This window comes from Ornithodoros turicata, unplaced genomic scaffold (genome assembly GCF_037126465.1).
Source record: "Ornithodoros turicata isolate Travis unplaced genomic scaffold, ASM3712646v1 Chromosome37, whole genome shotgun sequence".
Taxonomy (NCBI): Eukaryota; Metazoa; Arthropoda; class Arachnida; order Ixodida; family Argasidae; genus Ornithodoros; species Ornithodoros turicata.
The window spans coordinates 898,148-915,525 of NW_026999367.1; the positions used below are offsets into that span (position 1 = coordinate 898,148).

At 46.8% G+C, this 17,378-nt stretch overlaps 1 protein-coding gene across 2 annotated transcripts in view; it reads right to left on the reverse strand.

Moving 5' to 3' along the window:
• The window catches only part of LOC135373995 (uncharacterized), a 109,236-nt gene that overhangs the window by 8,655 nt on the left and 83,203 nt on the right, over positions 1-17,378 (reverse strand). For both annotated transcript variants that reach the window (XM_064607016.1, XM_064607017.1), the window contains 2 exons: positions 8,435-8,544; positions 7,117-7,222 (listed from right to left, as the gene is read on the reverse strand). In XM_064607016.1, coding sequence (XP_064463086.1) covers positions 7,117-7,222; positions 8,435-8,544 — 216 coding nt within the window. The remainder of the gene's footprint in view (positions 1-7,116; positions 7,223-8,434; positions 8,545-17,378) is intronic.

Here is a 17,378-nt window from a genome sequence, read left to right on the forward strand (position 1 = left end):
ATGTACTACTGCGTGAAATAGTGGTTTAAAAAATAATTGTTATCACGTTTGTTATAATCTGTTGGGTTGAACGAGCCTTTGATATGCCATCCTGAAGCCGTGTGCTTTGTTCTTATCGTGCGGTTCAAGCCTTTAGCTTCAATTCGATCAGTAGAAGTGAATAGGAATGTTTTTCTTCGTTAGTATGTGTCTACCACGCTCGTAGCGGTGTTCAAGCTTAGTTTTCTTCGCGCAAATTCACATTTATCGTATTATCTGTCCGAGCAGAAGTGCCTTTCCCTCCTCGCTTAAGGGATCGGATTTGTGTACCCTCGTTCTGTGCTTTCTTTACGCAGGGATAACGCCACTGTGCATGTAGCATTATGCAAGAATTATCTGGTAGCAGAAATGGGTGTCTGTCTCAGTTTATTAGCGTGTGCCTCGTTCTTTTTTTTTTTCAGTTACAGCTATGCGAGCAAAAGTGCGTGTAGTTTTTCACTGCTCGTTTCTTCCTTCTCTCTCCTTTTACGCAGAAGAAAGCCGCTTGGTAAAGCTGAATAGTGTTCTATCAGTGGGTTTGTTTGTTAGATCTTGTTGAGTGCTCGATATGTTCATGAAGTAAGCAGTGCTGAATTTTGCAGTTATGGGTATTTGACCAGAAATGCTGGTGTCTGAGCACGGAATAGAAATTCCTATATTTCTCTGCTCCCTAAGAAAATTTGTGCGTCGTTTTCCAAGCAGGAAATAGCAAACCGCGTTTAGTTTACGCAAAATTGAAAAATGAACTTGTGTATGCTCTATGACTTTCTGTCGCAGGCTTAGGCCTTTTCCCCGATCAGCAGTGTTTCGTATGCGATGTCGCATCTCTGGACTTGTTCAGCACTGTGTTTCTTGCTGCAATTTTTACCCTTCGCTAATACCTTGTTGTTGTCGTCTTGTGATAGCCGTTCAGCTTCGTAGCGATGTGCGGGAACGCTGCGATTATTCCTGAGCGCTCCGTCTTAAGCCTTTTCGCCGTCGTATGTTGTATACACTGTCGTATGTGTGGAATTGCTTAGTAGTGCCTTGTAATTTTCACCCGTAAAAATTCAGCGTATATCGCATTATGCTGCCCGCGTAGAAGTGATTTTCCCTGTTCCATTTGTGTACCCGTGCTCTGTGCTTTCTTTACACAGAGACGATGCATTTGTGTGTGCATAATGCAATAATTTTCTGAAAACAGAATTGGATGTGCATTTCACAGTTTATCAGCGTAAGGTCCGGTTTATGCAGCCAATGCTATTCGAGGAAAAGTGCGCTGACTTACTACTTCCACTGCGTTTATACAGAAGCAAGCCGCTTGGTACAGCTCAATTCCGGAGAAGTGGGCATGTTTGTTTGTTTGTTATTTGATTGATGTTGTTGCTTGTGTATTCGCTTTGCTCGATATGTTGATGAAGTAAGCTGTTTGCAGGTATGAGTATTTGAGCAGAAATGCTGGTATCCGAGCCGATAAATCCTATGAGGCACGCTACCCCTCAGTGTATATTAATTATCTTGGATGTGAGTCTGCTTTATTGCAAGACAGGACGCGGCAGTCTGAAATGGGGAGTGAGAAGAACATTTGAGCGGTTGATCTAGTAATACCGAAATTATAGTTTCCATAATGAGTAGAATTTTAAGGCTCTTAAAATTATACTTGAGAGTATAGTACAGGCTTTTTGTGATAGCTTTTGTAATAGTTTGTGATAGTTTTCCTTTTTGTGATAGGTTTTCTATATATGTTCCCGTAACGGCGTTCTGTCTAGTCGTCCGTCGTTCGCGAATGGATCTTTGCCCCCAGGCTTCCGCGCCGTTTTGCTCGCAGGTGTAGCCTCAGACAATGAGTATATGAGCATAGGAAGGGTTGAACACCGCGCATTACATAAGCCTGGTGATGATGTTGAATGTTCCAAGGTCTCAATTATATTTTAAAGAGCAGTGGTAATTTACTGCTGTTGTGATTCTAACGATTGACAGTACCAAGGACGTCTTCTGAAAAGCCTTTGGGGCCGATCAGATGCATGGTGCTTTTTGAATTTTAAGGTAACAGTGAAAATAACCTTGCGATTCACTAAATAAAAGGACGGTATTTCCTTTCCGCTGCATAGACAGGATGTGATGACGTCATGCAGTGGCTCTATGTTTCACGCGTCTGTAGCAATGCGTTGACCGTTGCTGGAGAAAAAGTGCAGCATCAGAAAATGGGAGGTTGGTCGGATTTATGATGAGCACTATTTTTTTGAATAAGAGGAATGTATGTGTGTTTAGAAATAGTTTGATGCTGGAGAGTGTGTTTTCCACTTTGTTCAAGTGTTTGTTTTGGCTTTTTCCCCCTTGTTGTTTGACAAACATGCGATTTTTGCTGGCGTGACAGTGCTCGTTGAGCAATATCCTGACATTCCCAGACTTATTCTGTCTTATGATGCATGCTTTCCATCTACATGCTATTCTATTATATTTTATTTTTTACAAGAAATATTCTTGTTGAAGCACTGTCTTGACGATGTCGATAGTTCGTCCACGCCCTTGATCTAAACAGAAGTAGTGCTAGAACGATTGTCATTTTGTAATTCAATTAGTTCAGAGAGTAACCGCAAGGAGGGACGGAGATGTCTCAGAGCTCATCGTATTTATCCATTGATGGTGTTACTTTGTTAGAATATTTTGTTCTTTCCTGTATTCGGGGGTAAGTCTTATTTAGTAAGACTTCGGGATTGAAATGCTTAATTCCTAAAATCACCTTTCATGCATGGTGCTTTTCTGCAATAGTTTTTTCTGTTTCCTATGCAGTCATTACAGTAGAATAAAGAAAATAATCTTGGGATAGTGAATCAATAAATAACAGGTCCCCTGTCTAGAGCGTACGCGTCCTTGAACCATGCAGATGCATGCCTGGGTGATGACGTCACGCCGCGGCTTTACCGATCCCGGTGGATCTTGTCCACAGCAGTTGGGTTGGGCATTAGTGAAAAAAAAAAACAGTGTAGCCCTGAGGCAATAGCATGACATCATGACCAATGAGCAAGGCCCGCAGAGGGCACAATGATTCACTCCTCTCTCTGCCACTAGCGAGTGTGGACGTGGCACACAGTAACTCTGTTCCTAGGAATTGTGTTGGCCATTAGTGGAAAAGCGTAGCCTCGGTGGGATTCAGTTTGCCTCTGACAGGGTACGGATGTGCGGTTCGTCACTGGTTAATGATGTGCGCTTCCGTGAACGGATTTACGATTAGGAGTGGAGTTTGTGTTTTCCACTTTCCGTGCTTTCTCCGTGCTTGCTTTCGTTTGTTGTCTAGCAGTCATGCAATTTTTTGTCAGGTGACAGTGCTCGTTGAGCAATATCGTGACACGCCCTGTTCTGTCTTATGATGTATGCTTTCTTTTTGTTGATGCTCTGTATATTTCTTTTTTGACAAGAAAGGTTCTTGTTGATCATTCTTGTCTTGACGATGACGCTAGTGCTGACACACCCTTGATCTGGACATCAGTAGCACTGGCATGATTCTTAATTTTGCGATGAAATTAGTTCAGAAAGTAACCGCAATGGGGCTAGATGTGCGACTTTATTCAGCAGAAAGGAAGCATCATTATTCAGTTGTGTGCCTGACTCTCGGATGGAACGGTTCTGCGCTCCCTGTGACTGCTGTTGTGGTGGACAGGGGAGGTCCCCGAAATCCACCATTAAGAATAAACGTTTAAGAATAAAACATTCAAGAATAATCCGCTTAAAAAATACACGGTTACGGTTAAAAGTATATCTCCTAAAATAAACCGCTTACTATCCCCGCTTAGAGATCACCGTTTAATAATCCACCATTAAAAATAAACTGTTTCAAAGTCCCCTCACCATCTAGCACGGAGGCGGACCGATTGCAATTTACGCCGGGTTATATCATGTTATGTTAGGTTAGTTTAGTTTGGTTTCGGTAAGTTTGGGATAGTTCAGGCTAGTTTGGTCCTTTGAGGTTAGGTTAAGCCCCTTGCTTGCAGTTCACCTTGATTTGGGCCATACCACATGACTCTAGCAACTGTAGGGTGGATTTGGGGGATTCTGAAACAATTTATTTTTAACGATATACAGTCGACCCCCGTTTATCCGGACTTCATTTATCCGGATCCCGCGGTATCCTGACAAAAGGCACGGGAACGGATTTTCCTCCATGTATTTTGTTCTCGTTTATCCGGACTTCAGCTTCCGGACTCGGACAAGAATTCCAGGGAATGAAAGTCGAAAATTCTTGTAATCCAGCTTCAAATATCCGGACTACCGTGAGTAAAAGGAGACGCTGACCCCGCTTCGTCACCCTTTTCGCCGTGTTGGGGTTATTCCCGCCACACGTCAGGGACCTACATTCCTCCGTAGGGGAGACAACCGTGCACGATGACCCCCTTTTCTATTTGTGTGCGTTGGGTCACGTTGACCAGTCGAGTCATTTGGAAATATCTCGAGCACTGTGCGGTTCTAAAGGGGAAAACTCCAACCCGAGGGCCTGCTGCTTACGGCCCGTTGGCCGATGAAGACATTCCCTAGCTGAGCTGCGATCCCTGATGCAGAGGCTCACTGCGACTGCCGTAGATGATGCTGCGGTTTCTGACTACGTTGACGATGATAAGGATGATGACGCGTGTGCAGCTATGACTGTGTGATTGTTGCTGTTGCCTCCGATGATGTGCAGCAAGACGGTGCCGATGACGCGAGTGAGAAACAAGGCTCCGACATTGACACTTTGCGTCCGCACTGACATTCTTCGAGCAGCGCAACAGCGTGGCTCAACTCTATGCAATTAGTAAAAGTTTGCAGGAATCGAGTGCCTACACTACTATGTAACAGCTGTCATTGACGAGATCTCTGTGTTTTAATTAAACCTTGCTCTGTAGGACGTTTCTATTCGGTCGTTTCATTTATCCGGATGCCCCGGTATCCGGACGATTTCGCCGGGAACGGCACCGTCCGGATAAACGGGGGTCGACTGTATTCTTAACCGTGGATTCCTTAGCGTTTATATTTAAACGGAGATATTTTGGCGATTATTTTTAAGCGTATATTCTGGGAGATATATTTTTAACAGTGGGTACTTACGCGTGTATTTTTGAAAGATTATTTTGAATGGTTTCAAACGGGATACACCCGTCGACAGCGGGTTGATTTGTTGTGAACCTAGTCCTTGTTATCAGTTATTGATGGTTTTCTTGTTAGGATATTTTGTTCTTTCTTGGTTTTGGTAAGTCACATTGGGCTTAATTGCTGTGATCTGATTTCAGATGTTTTGTGCTTTTCTGCAATAGTTTTTCTGTTTTTATGCAATCATAGTGGGATAAAGAGAAAAATCATGGGATAGTGATTCAATAAATAATAGGTCTCCTGTGTAGAGCGCAGCTGTACGCATTCTTGAACCATGCAGCTGCATGCCTAGGACAGGAAGTAATGATGTCACGTTGTGGCCCTATTGCAGATGGACCTTGTCCATAGGAGTTGCGTCCACCGTGTGAAAATAAGTGCTGTAGCCTTGGGACATTGGGATGACATCACGACCAATGAGCAAGGCAAGCAGAGGGAGCAGGAATTAATTTCTCTCTTAGCCTCTCGCAGGTACGGTCATGTTACTTCTCACTCTAGGTCGCCGCAAGTGGCGCTAGGAGCGCGCGTCGGCGCAGAGAAAGCTAGGAGAGCGCGCGCGCTACCCCGTACCCGCCACCCGTAGAACAGCCCTTGCGTCAGTCGTGCGCTGGCTCTCGTGGAGAGAAGACGTGCGGTCGGTCGCTCCGCCACGTTAGTTGAGCCTTGGCTGTCGATGAGAGCGGACGCACTCCGCGCTCGCCGCGGGGGAAAGGCGAGTGATTTGCCGTAGCCCTTAGGCCTTCTCCCGATGTGTCTGGTCTTGACGCACTTCTACCTAGCTCTTCGCTCGTCTGAAGCCTTTTCCCCACATTACCAGTGTATGCACTGCCCCGTGTTTAGATTTGATTAGCAGTGTTGTATTGCATTTTTACCCGCAGCTAATACTTTTTCTGGGTTCCACGTAAACCAACATGAGGCCAAGCACTGCGGTTAGGCCTAAGCACCCCGATTCCTAGCTCAGCGCTCATCTTAAGCCTCTTCCCTCCAGATGAGCAGTGTTTTGTATGTGATCTCACATGTTTAGACTTGTTGTAGTGTTGCTATTTTTGCCCGGCGCTAGTATTTTGTTGTTCTCTCTCTCTTTCGCACGTATCGACATGACGGTGGGGCCATCTGGTGTGATGCCTGGAAACTTGCTTGCCACCTGTCTCTGCAACTGTCGTGCCCAACGATGTCGAGCCGCAAGCACCGGAGTGATTCTTTCAAGATGGTTTTCATTGATATTAAAATAAATTGTTTCTCTCTGTCTGCTCCCTTTCAATTATTTTTCAACCACCCGAGTTTGGCATAGAAAATCCACGACAAGTATTGCAGTGAGTTAGATTTTGCACTATTTTAAAATTTTAAAAATTTCAAATAATTTTGAAGTAAAAAGTGCAATACTTGCCGTACATTTTCTGCATAAAAGTTGGGTTGCATATTGACTACTTACAGTATGTTTAGAATAGGTCTACATTCGTTTTGTATGTGGCTGTGGCCGCACAGATAACGTGACATTGGAAAATTTGGTTTGGTTTAGTAGATTTGGTTTGTATATTGTGCACATTCTTCTCAGCCGTTCGGGGCAACTCTTTGTGGTAGATGGGCGAACTGAGGTAAAGGTGGTACATAGCATGGGAGAGGTTGTGTAGGAGCGCGATGGAAAATACAGTCCCAAGGGGAGCGCCGAGGATGCGGTTCAAAGCCGCATAGAAATCCTCTAATTCAGCATTTTTGCAATCTTGTCACTCCTAAATAAGCGGTAGCCAAGTGGCGTGAGATGTGTATAACAGGATTTTACAAGCTGTCTCTAACAAGCTGTTTTATCCAACACTCATCAATCGCTTGGTGAGTGACGTTGATATCGTGGCTATTGAGGGCGCTTCTTATTTTACTCGGAGAGCACAGCAAAGGGTGTACTGTATTTACAATACGCACAGTTTGACATGAGCCTGTTGTTGTGTAGGTCCCCCGCTCCCATCGTGTGTCTGTATCCACAGAATGAGCGCAGACACTTACAAAAGACGGCGAGGCGCCATGCAACGGTGAGGGTGCTCGAACTTGACAGCCTTTATCCGAAACGAGGATAGAACTACGGAAGACCACATACATAGGATTTACCGCTCTGAAAATGCAAAGGCCAGAGAACAAAATCAGTGACATGTACGACAGGGCATACGGTGGTTATTCGATGTATGCTGGTCATTATTGCTGACCACTATGATACGAGCGTGAATCATTGCTATTCGCTTTTTCAGTGCTGACAGCAGCATTTGCACACGGAGCATACAGGGAGTCAACAACAGGAACCTGATGAAGGAACGAATAACCGAGAGACACAGGACACGAAGACAAGCGAGGGATTTTGGGTTGAAAATGTTTTTTTCTAATGCCTTCAGGTTGAGTAGATTGACTCCATTCAATGTCGTGCCAAAAGGTTGCACTGTAAAGCATAAGTCTGCGATTGTACCATGCACATGTGCTGTTGTTTATTCTATTCCCTTAAGTTGTGGTTTTTGTTATGTGGGGCAGACTGGACGTTGTTTAAATGACCGCCTTCGAGAACACCAGCTCAACTTAAAAAAGAGCCATATCTCCAGCGAGCTAGTTGAGCATCTTCGGCAATGCAGCAACTGTGAGCCCATTTTCAGCGAAACCGTGGTTGTGTCTAGGGAAAGGGATAAGTGGAAAAGACTTTTGAAAGAGACGGTGGCGATAACGCAACGTGGGAACAGTGTAAATAGGCCATCCTTTATCCCTCTCCCTCCCCTCCGGGAGTTGTTAGGTATTTAGGAGGTTTGGGTGTTATTAAATCATTACTGTGTTTGAGAACTCTTGTGCTTGTCTTCGTGTCCCGTGTCTCTCGGTTATTCGTTCCTTCATCATCATGCACCAGTTAGTCTGCGCCCTATCTCTTTTATCGAACAGGAACCTGTCTGAGATTAGGGTCCGCTTTTGGCGGGATCCATTGACGGACGCTCGCTGTGCACGGACGCTCCGAACCGTATTCTGCGGCACCATCTGTGACCGTGAAGTCCTACCTACACTGCCGCGCCGAAAAATCGTGGCGCAAGGATTTCCACAAAGAGATTATGTTCCTCCTTCTGCTTTAAGGAAGGGAACATGCCAGACACGACCGTCCAGTAAAGGTGTTCAACACTATAGGAGAGAAGTTGGTGCAGCAGTCACCGGGCGAAACTTTGGAACACACCCATTGAGACTTTCGTTCTTGGAGCTGGGGTAAGTTAGGCATGCAGTATCACTACCAGACACCTTACGATTCCAACGTTTTTCCTCTGGAGCAACCTCGTTTGTCTAACAGTGCAACTTTGCTCACTTCAAAAGACGTGAAAGGACTCCAAGGACATCTTTTCTTTTGCCGGACGCGCCTTCTGCAGTCACTCCGATGGCTGGCCCGTCCGTGCTCTGTAGTTTGCTCTGCAGCACCTGAAAGAGAGACCTACCATTAGTAGTGTACGCCATCCTTCGTTACCATGGCTCAGCGACTGAGACGCAGTGCACGCTTTTCGTCACATGGCGACAAATGCACAGGGTCGAGTCAGGCTTGGTCACCCCATCACCTGTGGGAAGCTATCCCAGCTAAAGGTAAGAAAGACAGGTCCGACCAGCAAGCCCAATAACGAAGGAATGATTTATTCTGCACGGTCTCGCACTCAGGCGCGCTGCGTGGGCGGCGCGAGCTGACCGGCTTCGTCGTCGGCAATCACCACAGCTACCCCCCGCTCAGAGCATCGACGGTACAGGAAGGTTAGCATCGCGGTTAGCATGGGGTACGGAATCTGTCCAGGTGACGTGCTTCACCGGCACGAACGTAGGAGATGCTGGAAAGCTGGGTCCGGAGAGGGTACAAACGCGAGGAGCGTTGTCGATGAAGGCAGGCTTCAGCCTGTCGATGGAGACAGATTCAGGCCGGCCGTAGTCGTCGATCACAAACGATTTGCGTGAACGGCGGAGAACCTTGTAAGGACCGCAATACGGAGGCTCAAGCGCGCGACGAAGGCGGTCCGTCCGAAAGAAGACGTGGGGCGTCGACGACAATTCAGAGGGCACGAAGGGAGCTGGTGATGCTACTGCTCGGGTCGGAGTGAACTGAAGCGTTGCGAAAGCTGTCTGAGGCGGGCGAGGAAAGCAGACCGTCCGTCGGTCCGTGCAGGGAACGGGTGAAGATGCAAAGACGTCAGCGGGCAGGCAAAGAGGGGATCCATATGCCAGCTCCGTCGACGAACAGCAAAGATCGACTTTAGCTGTCGCACGGATGCCCAAGAGGATGGACGGCAGGCTATCCGTCCAGCTCACACGGTCACCGTGGGCCATCACGGCTTGCTTGAGGTAACGGTGGAAACGCTCCACCAGGCCGTTACTTGCCGGACGGTACGCGGAAGTGCGTATACGCTCAGTCTCGATGAGGCGCAGGAAAGCTGCGAAGAGGTGGCTCTCAAGCTGTGGTCCCCTATCTGTAATGACATCCTCTGGGACGCCAAAGCACGAAATCCAGGTGGACAGGAACGTGTACGCAACGGCCTCGGCAGTCGAGTCTTTCATGAGAGAGGCTTCAGGCCAGCGGGTAAACCTGTCGACACAGGTCAACAGATAACGGTGACCCTGCGGTGAGGGTAGAGGCCCGACAATGTCAAGGTGGACCTTGCTGAACATGGAGCTGTGAGGCAGAAAGGTGGCAAGAGGAGACACGGTGTGCCTGTGGCATTTGCTCAGCTGGCAAGGACTGCAAGTGCCGACCCAACGACGGATGTCCTGTCGTGCTCCGGGCCAAACAAACCATTGAAGAACCAACGCCGTAGAGGCGCGGACTCCAAGGTGTGCGAGGCCATGGAAGGAGTCAAAACCAGTCTTCCGCAAGGCAGCGAGAATTACTGGACGAGGCGCGGCATTGGTCGTGTCGCACAGGACGGGCCGCGGGCAGCCAGGCACGGGCAAATCTTTGGCAAGTTTGAGGCTTGTTGAATCACCGCTACGAAGGTGGGCGATCTCAGAGTCTTCAGATTGTGCATGGGCGATGGCGTCGGCGCTGAGGACTGTCGCTCTGGTCACAGCGTGAACACCACTCAAGGCGTCCTCTACAGCATTACTGGGCCCTTTGATATGGCGGATGTCAGTGGTGAATTCAGAGATATAAGCGAGGTGCTTAATATCGCGAGGGCTGTACTTTGTGCTGGCGGATGAGAAAGCGTCGACAAGTGGCTTATGGTCGGACGAATGACGAAAATGGCGCACCGCAGAGTACGTCGCGACGGAGGCACTATACTTCTCGAAGGCACTATACTTTGACTCCGTGGGGCTGAGCTTGCGTGAGAGGAACACGAGCGGTGGTGGTGGTGGTGGTGGTGGTGGTGATAGGGCTTGCCGTTGTCGGCCTCACGTTGTCGGCCGTTGTCGGCCTCACACGAGCGGCACGTGGACGCCGTTGACCTCTTGCTGCTGAGCCGCGCCAATAGCGTTATCCGAGTCGTTAGCAACGAGGGACGTGGGAGCGTCGTGCCGGGGATGGCTAAGCATTGTAGCGGAAGCCAAGGCATCCTTGACGGAGTCGAATGCGGCTCACAGGTCTTCGTTCCAGGGTAAGGGTGCCGCGGGTGAGGAAGCTGGTTTGGTTTTCAGCAATTTTTCGAGGGGTCGAAGAAGTACCGCGGCGGACGGAACGAAGCGTCTATAAAAATTGACGAGCCCAAGGAAACGGCGTAGCTGGCGGACAGAGGTTGGCAGAGGAAACTTTTTGATTGCCCGCACTTTTTGTGGAACGGGGAAGATTCCGTCGGCGGAGAACTCCACCTCAGGCGCTCAGGTGCGCAGCGTGGGCGGCGCCAGTTGACCGGCTTCGTCGTCGGCAGTCACCACACACCCACCTGCTTGCAGACTACGTTTAGTGGACACGGAAGACGTACGGTCTCGCCGATTCTAGCAGAGGGCGCGTGCTTTTTATTCAGCTCCATATTCTGCGATTCCTCGGTGGGCGAAATATTGAGGATAGCATAAATTTCGCAGTCACAACCGCCGGCACCCGACGATTGCGAGCGTACCTATACTTCCGACTACTGAATATTGTTCAGAGGCCGGGAATTGTCATCTTTAATAATTCAAACGTATCGGCTAATATATGCGGGTCTACGCGGGCCGCATCCTCAGAATGAGGCAACCTGGGAGGCACGAACCTATTTGACCCATTTACCCATTTTTAACCCTATTTAAATCGGTTAGTGCAGACCAAGTTGGCTCATTCTGATGATGGGGCCTTCATTTGACCCGAAACGTAAAGTTTTATTGTTCCTCTATATGTTAGCCGTTGCGGTAGATCCGATGTGAAGATCCAGACTTACTCAGCTCGGCAGGTGGGCTAGCGAGAGTTCTGTGCACGAATTTTAGCGAGCAGACAAGTCGAGTGTTGTTACGATATTTCACTTGGCAACTCTATCCTAGCAGGTCAGGCCCTCGATCTTGGCCCAGACTTTCACATAGCAAGCGTTTTCTGTTTCCATGACGTAATCAACCCGTAAACGAACTTACTCGTAAATAACGCGTATGACGGTTTGATGTGTACTTTGTTGGTGCAGTACTCTCAAATTTCTGCTTCTAGACGAAATAGTCACACAAAAAGTATACCGCGCACGTTAAATATGGGGTGCCGTGTGATGAGCTTTATGGCACGTTGAAGAACCCTCAGGTGGGCAAAAGCAATCCACAGACCGACCGCTGTAGCGTCGCTCATGATCTCAGTTGTCTCGCGACTTAAAAACCGAATTTATTAGTATACCACGCACATGCAGCGCAGGAGCTTATTTGAGAATTTCATTGTTTTTCGGCATACTTTTGATCTTGATTCCGGTATTACGCGACGCTGTGCGACCGTGTCAATCCTCGGTTACCCTACCCAGGGCTATACTATACCCTTTACTTTTAGAGGTAAAAATACGGCGGGATAGCGCGTCTTTTGCGCAAATGACGAGGCAACGATAAGGGTACAATATGGTGGCCCGTAATATATTACGAAAATATCCCTCTGAAAGATGCGTGTGTGTTTCTCACCTACACTCTCAGAGCAGAACTTCACTGCATATTACGTCGTACGCAGACCATTGGCACTGCTCGTATTGTTACCGTTTCCGATTCGAAGAGCGACAGGTGCGTAGGCCTTTTTGTAGCAATTTGGATATATGATAATTGCTGCAAAAAGGCGTACGTCTTTCTCTTAAAATCAAAATCATTTCTGTCAGTGGTTGGCGCACAACGTGCTATGCGTGCAATTCGGTGCGGTGTGGTGCGCCGGTGCTGACAATGTATACTGTTTATAATCTCATATGTATACTAATGTATATCGCTTGTGATGTACAAGGTGATAAAAAATTTCACTTGCGTTCACTTTCTCATTGTCCTTATGCTAATAGGGCAATCGCCGGAGCATTGTGGATATTTGGCAATTACATCCTGGAAACTTGCCACCACTTGGGAAGGCTTCGGACAATTTTTAATGGAGGGAATCGAACAACCAACCTCATTTTGCTACAGAAATTTCAAGTCCTCCACGGAAAGCCGTAGCCAAGTACGCATAGTATAGCAACGGAAATAGTCGAAAAAAATAGTGCTTTATGCCTGCTTTAGCCCCGCCTGCTTTGTAGAAGGGTAGAGTGTTGGGCTTGTTGGTATTCCATTGTAGTTTCAAAAGCGCAACTACACACGAACACAGACAGAAAGACACACGAGCGAGTGTCTTTCTCCCTGTGTGCCTGCGTGGTTTTGAATCTACAATCCAATGTCGCAAAAAAGCGCGCATGACAACACGTTCGGTAACAGGAGGAAGTGCTCGTGCCTTCATTTGTTTTGCTTTGTTGTGATGAGGCGGTCTTTTGTTTTCTTTGTGATAAGACGGTCGTCACCAGCATCAATGTCAACAAGAGCCGGATCACTTCCACCTCTCGTTGCACCATCCGCGCGCGCTTTTATGCGACAATCAAACAGGTTAAATTAAATGCTTTGCGTATTGATTTGGGTTGTGATCAAGTACAAAACCGTCAGGCCAGGGCGTGATTTTTTTCGACTATTTTTGTTCCTATTTCGATTTTTCTTGAGTCTGCAGTTATCCATGGTCGTCAGTTTTCAGAGTTGAAACCCTCCAACTGAAAGCTCCTCTGGTGACGTGAAACACCCTGTGCAGTTGCATAGGCATTGTTTCTTTCGGCGAATTCGATTATTCGCTTCCTTTTCTAGCTGCATCGTCGTAACTCCCGAAAGATGGCAGCTCGGGAAAATCTTGAAAAATGACCGTATGGACGCGCCACCTGCCGTTATTTGCCGGCAAGACAATGCCCTCCGATAAGCCCGTCAGTACCAAAATTTAGGAAGACCCATTGGTGGATCCTTCAGAAATGCCCTCTCGTTCCTCTTTGTGCTTCCTTTATATTCATTGATTGGTTTGATTACTGAACAAAGGGCGTATACGCCACAGGGTCCGAAAATTGTGGTAAATCATTCAGAAGCATCTGCACTGCAGCAAACACGCGCGGCACATTGTGCATCCTAATTAGTTTCACCATTAAAGCCCCGCATAATTGGTTCCGTCGTCATATCCACCTCGAAGAATGGAAACTTTATGATTTTGCTATGACGGGGAACAGAGGATGTTTAAGCCACAGGTTCGAAATGTGTGGTATAAGATTGACGTTGATCTACGCCACGCACTTTCTGGAATTGCTATGTCAATTTCAACCATCCCCTTCTTGCCTTTAGTTACATTAGACGCCATTTCTGCAACAGAGGCGACCTTTGCAAAGTGCACGGAATCCATGATCCATGTATCTTATACATAGAGTTCATCGTTTTCAGAATAAACCTGATTTTACACGATAGTTCAAGAATTCGGTCCAACAACTTGTCGTTCTCGGTAAACCGGAAAAGTCAGCGAAGAGAGCTACTTTTGACAACCTATTTGTCCGCCTTTTAGGGTTCCCTCCTGCAGGAGTCAAAAACGAGCTTTTGTTGAGCTCTGGCAAGTGTCTGAATACCGCGGTCATTCACTATCACAGTTCCGAGTGCAAATATAAAGATTGTTGTTTCTCGTCCCAGTGTCGCAGCAGTGGCTTGTTTTATATGCCTTTCGTTTCACCCGAAAATCCCCCGGTGACATATCAAACAGGAATGATATCGCCTGATTTCTCCCCGAATTCTCAACTTTTCCCTCCCGAATTTGAAAAATCATAAAACCCGAAAATGAAGAAGTTCACTCATTCATATTCTGCGATCACTATTACGTTCCTGGATGTGCAAGTTAAATTAACTGATGGTGTTAACTAAGCTTTGTCTCAAGCCCACAAATTCCCAACAGTATTTGTCCTTCAACAGTTGCCACCGACGTCACACAAAATTGGCTATTCTCTGCAGTGAGGCTGTAAAATACAGAAAAATATGCCCAAACCACGCTGACCTGATCTTATCCAACAAAAACAAACTTTTCAAGACCGTCGATTCCCTCCCGACCTAGCCGAAGATGCACTACAATCTTTAACTCGGTACGCTTTATTGTAACTTTCAGCAATGTGTAACTTTTATATAGACGTAGATTTCCAAATATCGTAGAGGTTACATGTTCGTTACCTCTACCAAGAGGATAAACGCGACTTGTAACATGACACTGGACGAGCAACAGAGGTTCAGAGATCAACGGAAATCCAATCGTCGTAACTTATAAATGTACCCTTTATAGGAATGTTGTAACTTCTAAACGAATTCCGCGTTTGAATTGCAAGGTAACCTGTATAAAAGGTACTGCTGTGTTGTCGTTCAAGCCGCACATTCAATCATTCAGTACGAGAGTTTCGGATCAATGTGCGTTACGTTATTGTGTCTCTGCGTCTGTACAAACTGCGGATCGTGTTCAAAATTCTGGAACTTGGTATGTTCACTACAAAGTTTACGTAGTTACGTTTTTTGCTGGACAGTCTAGGAACACTAATCGCAGCACAGTCTCGCTCTTCAACACGGTTCAACGATTCAACACAGTGTGTACGTGTGTGTGTGTTGCGTCCGCTATTTGCTTAGTCCTTCGTCATCCTTGTGTTCTACTTCTTCGTTTGCTTCTGATTAACCATAGCCGCGTCGCTGATGTGTCATTGTGACATATCATAAGGGAATAGAAATGTTTTCGGCGTAGTGGAGAGGGAGTTGCAACAACGTGAGGACTGTAAAGAGTATGCCTCATTGAAACTGAATGTCGTTACCACAGCTGAAGTGTTGGTATTGTGACGTCCTCGTGCTCTTGCCTCAGCTGTAGTTCCAGGTTCGCCAATTAAATAATACATATGCTCCAGTTGCAATTATTTCTTTCTTTCATTTGTTGTCCATGTGAATCTGTACATGTAATGGTCACTCGATTTTCGCCACTGGATGCCTTTAGATGAATTACGTATATTATAGCTATATGTTGCGAATGACAGGATGCGTTCTGCACTGATGAGAGCTCATTTTGAGCATCATTTGTTCTGTAGCGCCTGTGAAGAGGCGGGCGTCTTAGAGACAGCCATGGCTGACGGAACTAACTTTTACGTCGGTCTGGCGGTTAGGAGACGATAACCTCTATTTATAGGTGATCTGTGTAACGTTTATAGAGGGTATTGCCCATAGGTTACAGGGTAACTTCTGAAATAGAGGGTAAAAATTTTGAAATTTTTACCCTTTACTAGAAGGTACCAGATTTAGAGTGTATAGTCCAATTTCCCATTTGCGCAAAAGGTACAATGAACTGAAAGGTATGGAATATATAGAATTTAGTGACAAAAGCTGCATGACGACGCTTTAAAGGGACAGTCTGGACCCCAGATGTGAAGTAAGTAGGCCTCATCAGATGATTCCTTATTCTTTCCGAGCCACCATGCCAAATATTTCGTTTATGATTCGGCTCCTAGAATTTGTAATGCAATTTTCAACTTACAAATTTTGCCCCCGACTGAAAGCCGCACTTGGACAGTCGTCACGCTAGGAGCGTTCTCTTCCGGCCTTTGCGGCGTCTGCTCGGCTCCTCTCGGCGGGCTGTGTGTTCTTTGTGCGTCGCCGTTCTCGGTTTCCGTACATTCAACTTTCAATACGCATAGCATTCCTACTTTTTATTGACAGTGACTGGTTACCGCATACGTGGCGGTGTATGTTGAGCGATGAAGCATATGTGTTCCTGAGTGCTTCGTGAGAACAAGAATGAAAACACAACGTCCGTGTCATTTTTCGGGTTTGCGGAAATCGAACCCCTATAACAGTTGGGGCAGCTATGCAGTATTCACCACCCTGGATAAAAGCTTGGTGCAGTACCTCGTTCTCGTCACAGCTTTGGCCTACACATCACAAACATTTGTCAGGCGCGTCTCTCTGAGTTACAGCAGACCCGCATAGAAAATGTTAGAAGCTACATAGTTAGGAATAACGTAAGTTAGTAAACAAATCGCCAATCCCAACTGGGTCAAGTCTCACCTGAAAATCTCACTTTGCACCTCAAACAACGCCGGGTGTTGTTGTGTCGTCTTATACAATTATGACGTCGCGAACAACAGCGACGTGACGTCACGGAGAAACCGAAACCGGATATGGGTTAACCATGGGATTTAATTCGTTTTCTCTAAAACGGGGAAGCTTTCACCCTTTCTATTTTACGTGGATGATAAACGTGTGGAGCACAATCGAATGGAGTCGCAATCTGAATACCCTCCGGAGGTCCGGAGTGTCGCTTTAAAGGTCAGCTACGCCGATTTCCCCATGTGCTAAAGGTACTGTAAAGCAGCACCGATCAAATATCATTTAGTGTGGCTATTCGATAGTCCAAGCCACCAGGACAAAAACTGTGCAAGTTTCATTCCAATCGACGGTGCAGTTAATTACAAAATTACAATTAAAGATTACGGGCAACACTGTACTAGGTATTCGAAATGAATCCGTACTCCTGACACATACGGCGGCAACCACATTGCATGCGTATAACACTGGGCCCTACATAACAATCCACCACAATCCATCATAAAATCCGCCCCTGCAATCCACACAACTATCCACATCTGAGGATAAACGGATAAGCGAACTGAAATGAAATGCTGAGCCGTTGAAAAAAATGTGTCAGACGTTCAAGAAGCCAGACAGCGTCGGGACTTGTTTGTTCACAGAGGTTCACAGAGAGAGTTGTTCGTTCGAAAGAGGCCGCGAACAAAAGGAGCGCGCAGGCGCAGCAGAGAAGGGAGAGCCCCCATCGAACAGCGGCCAGCACTGGGTTACTTCGC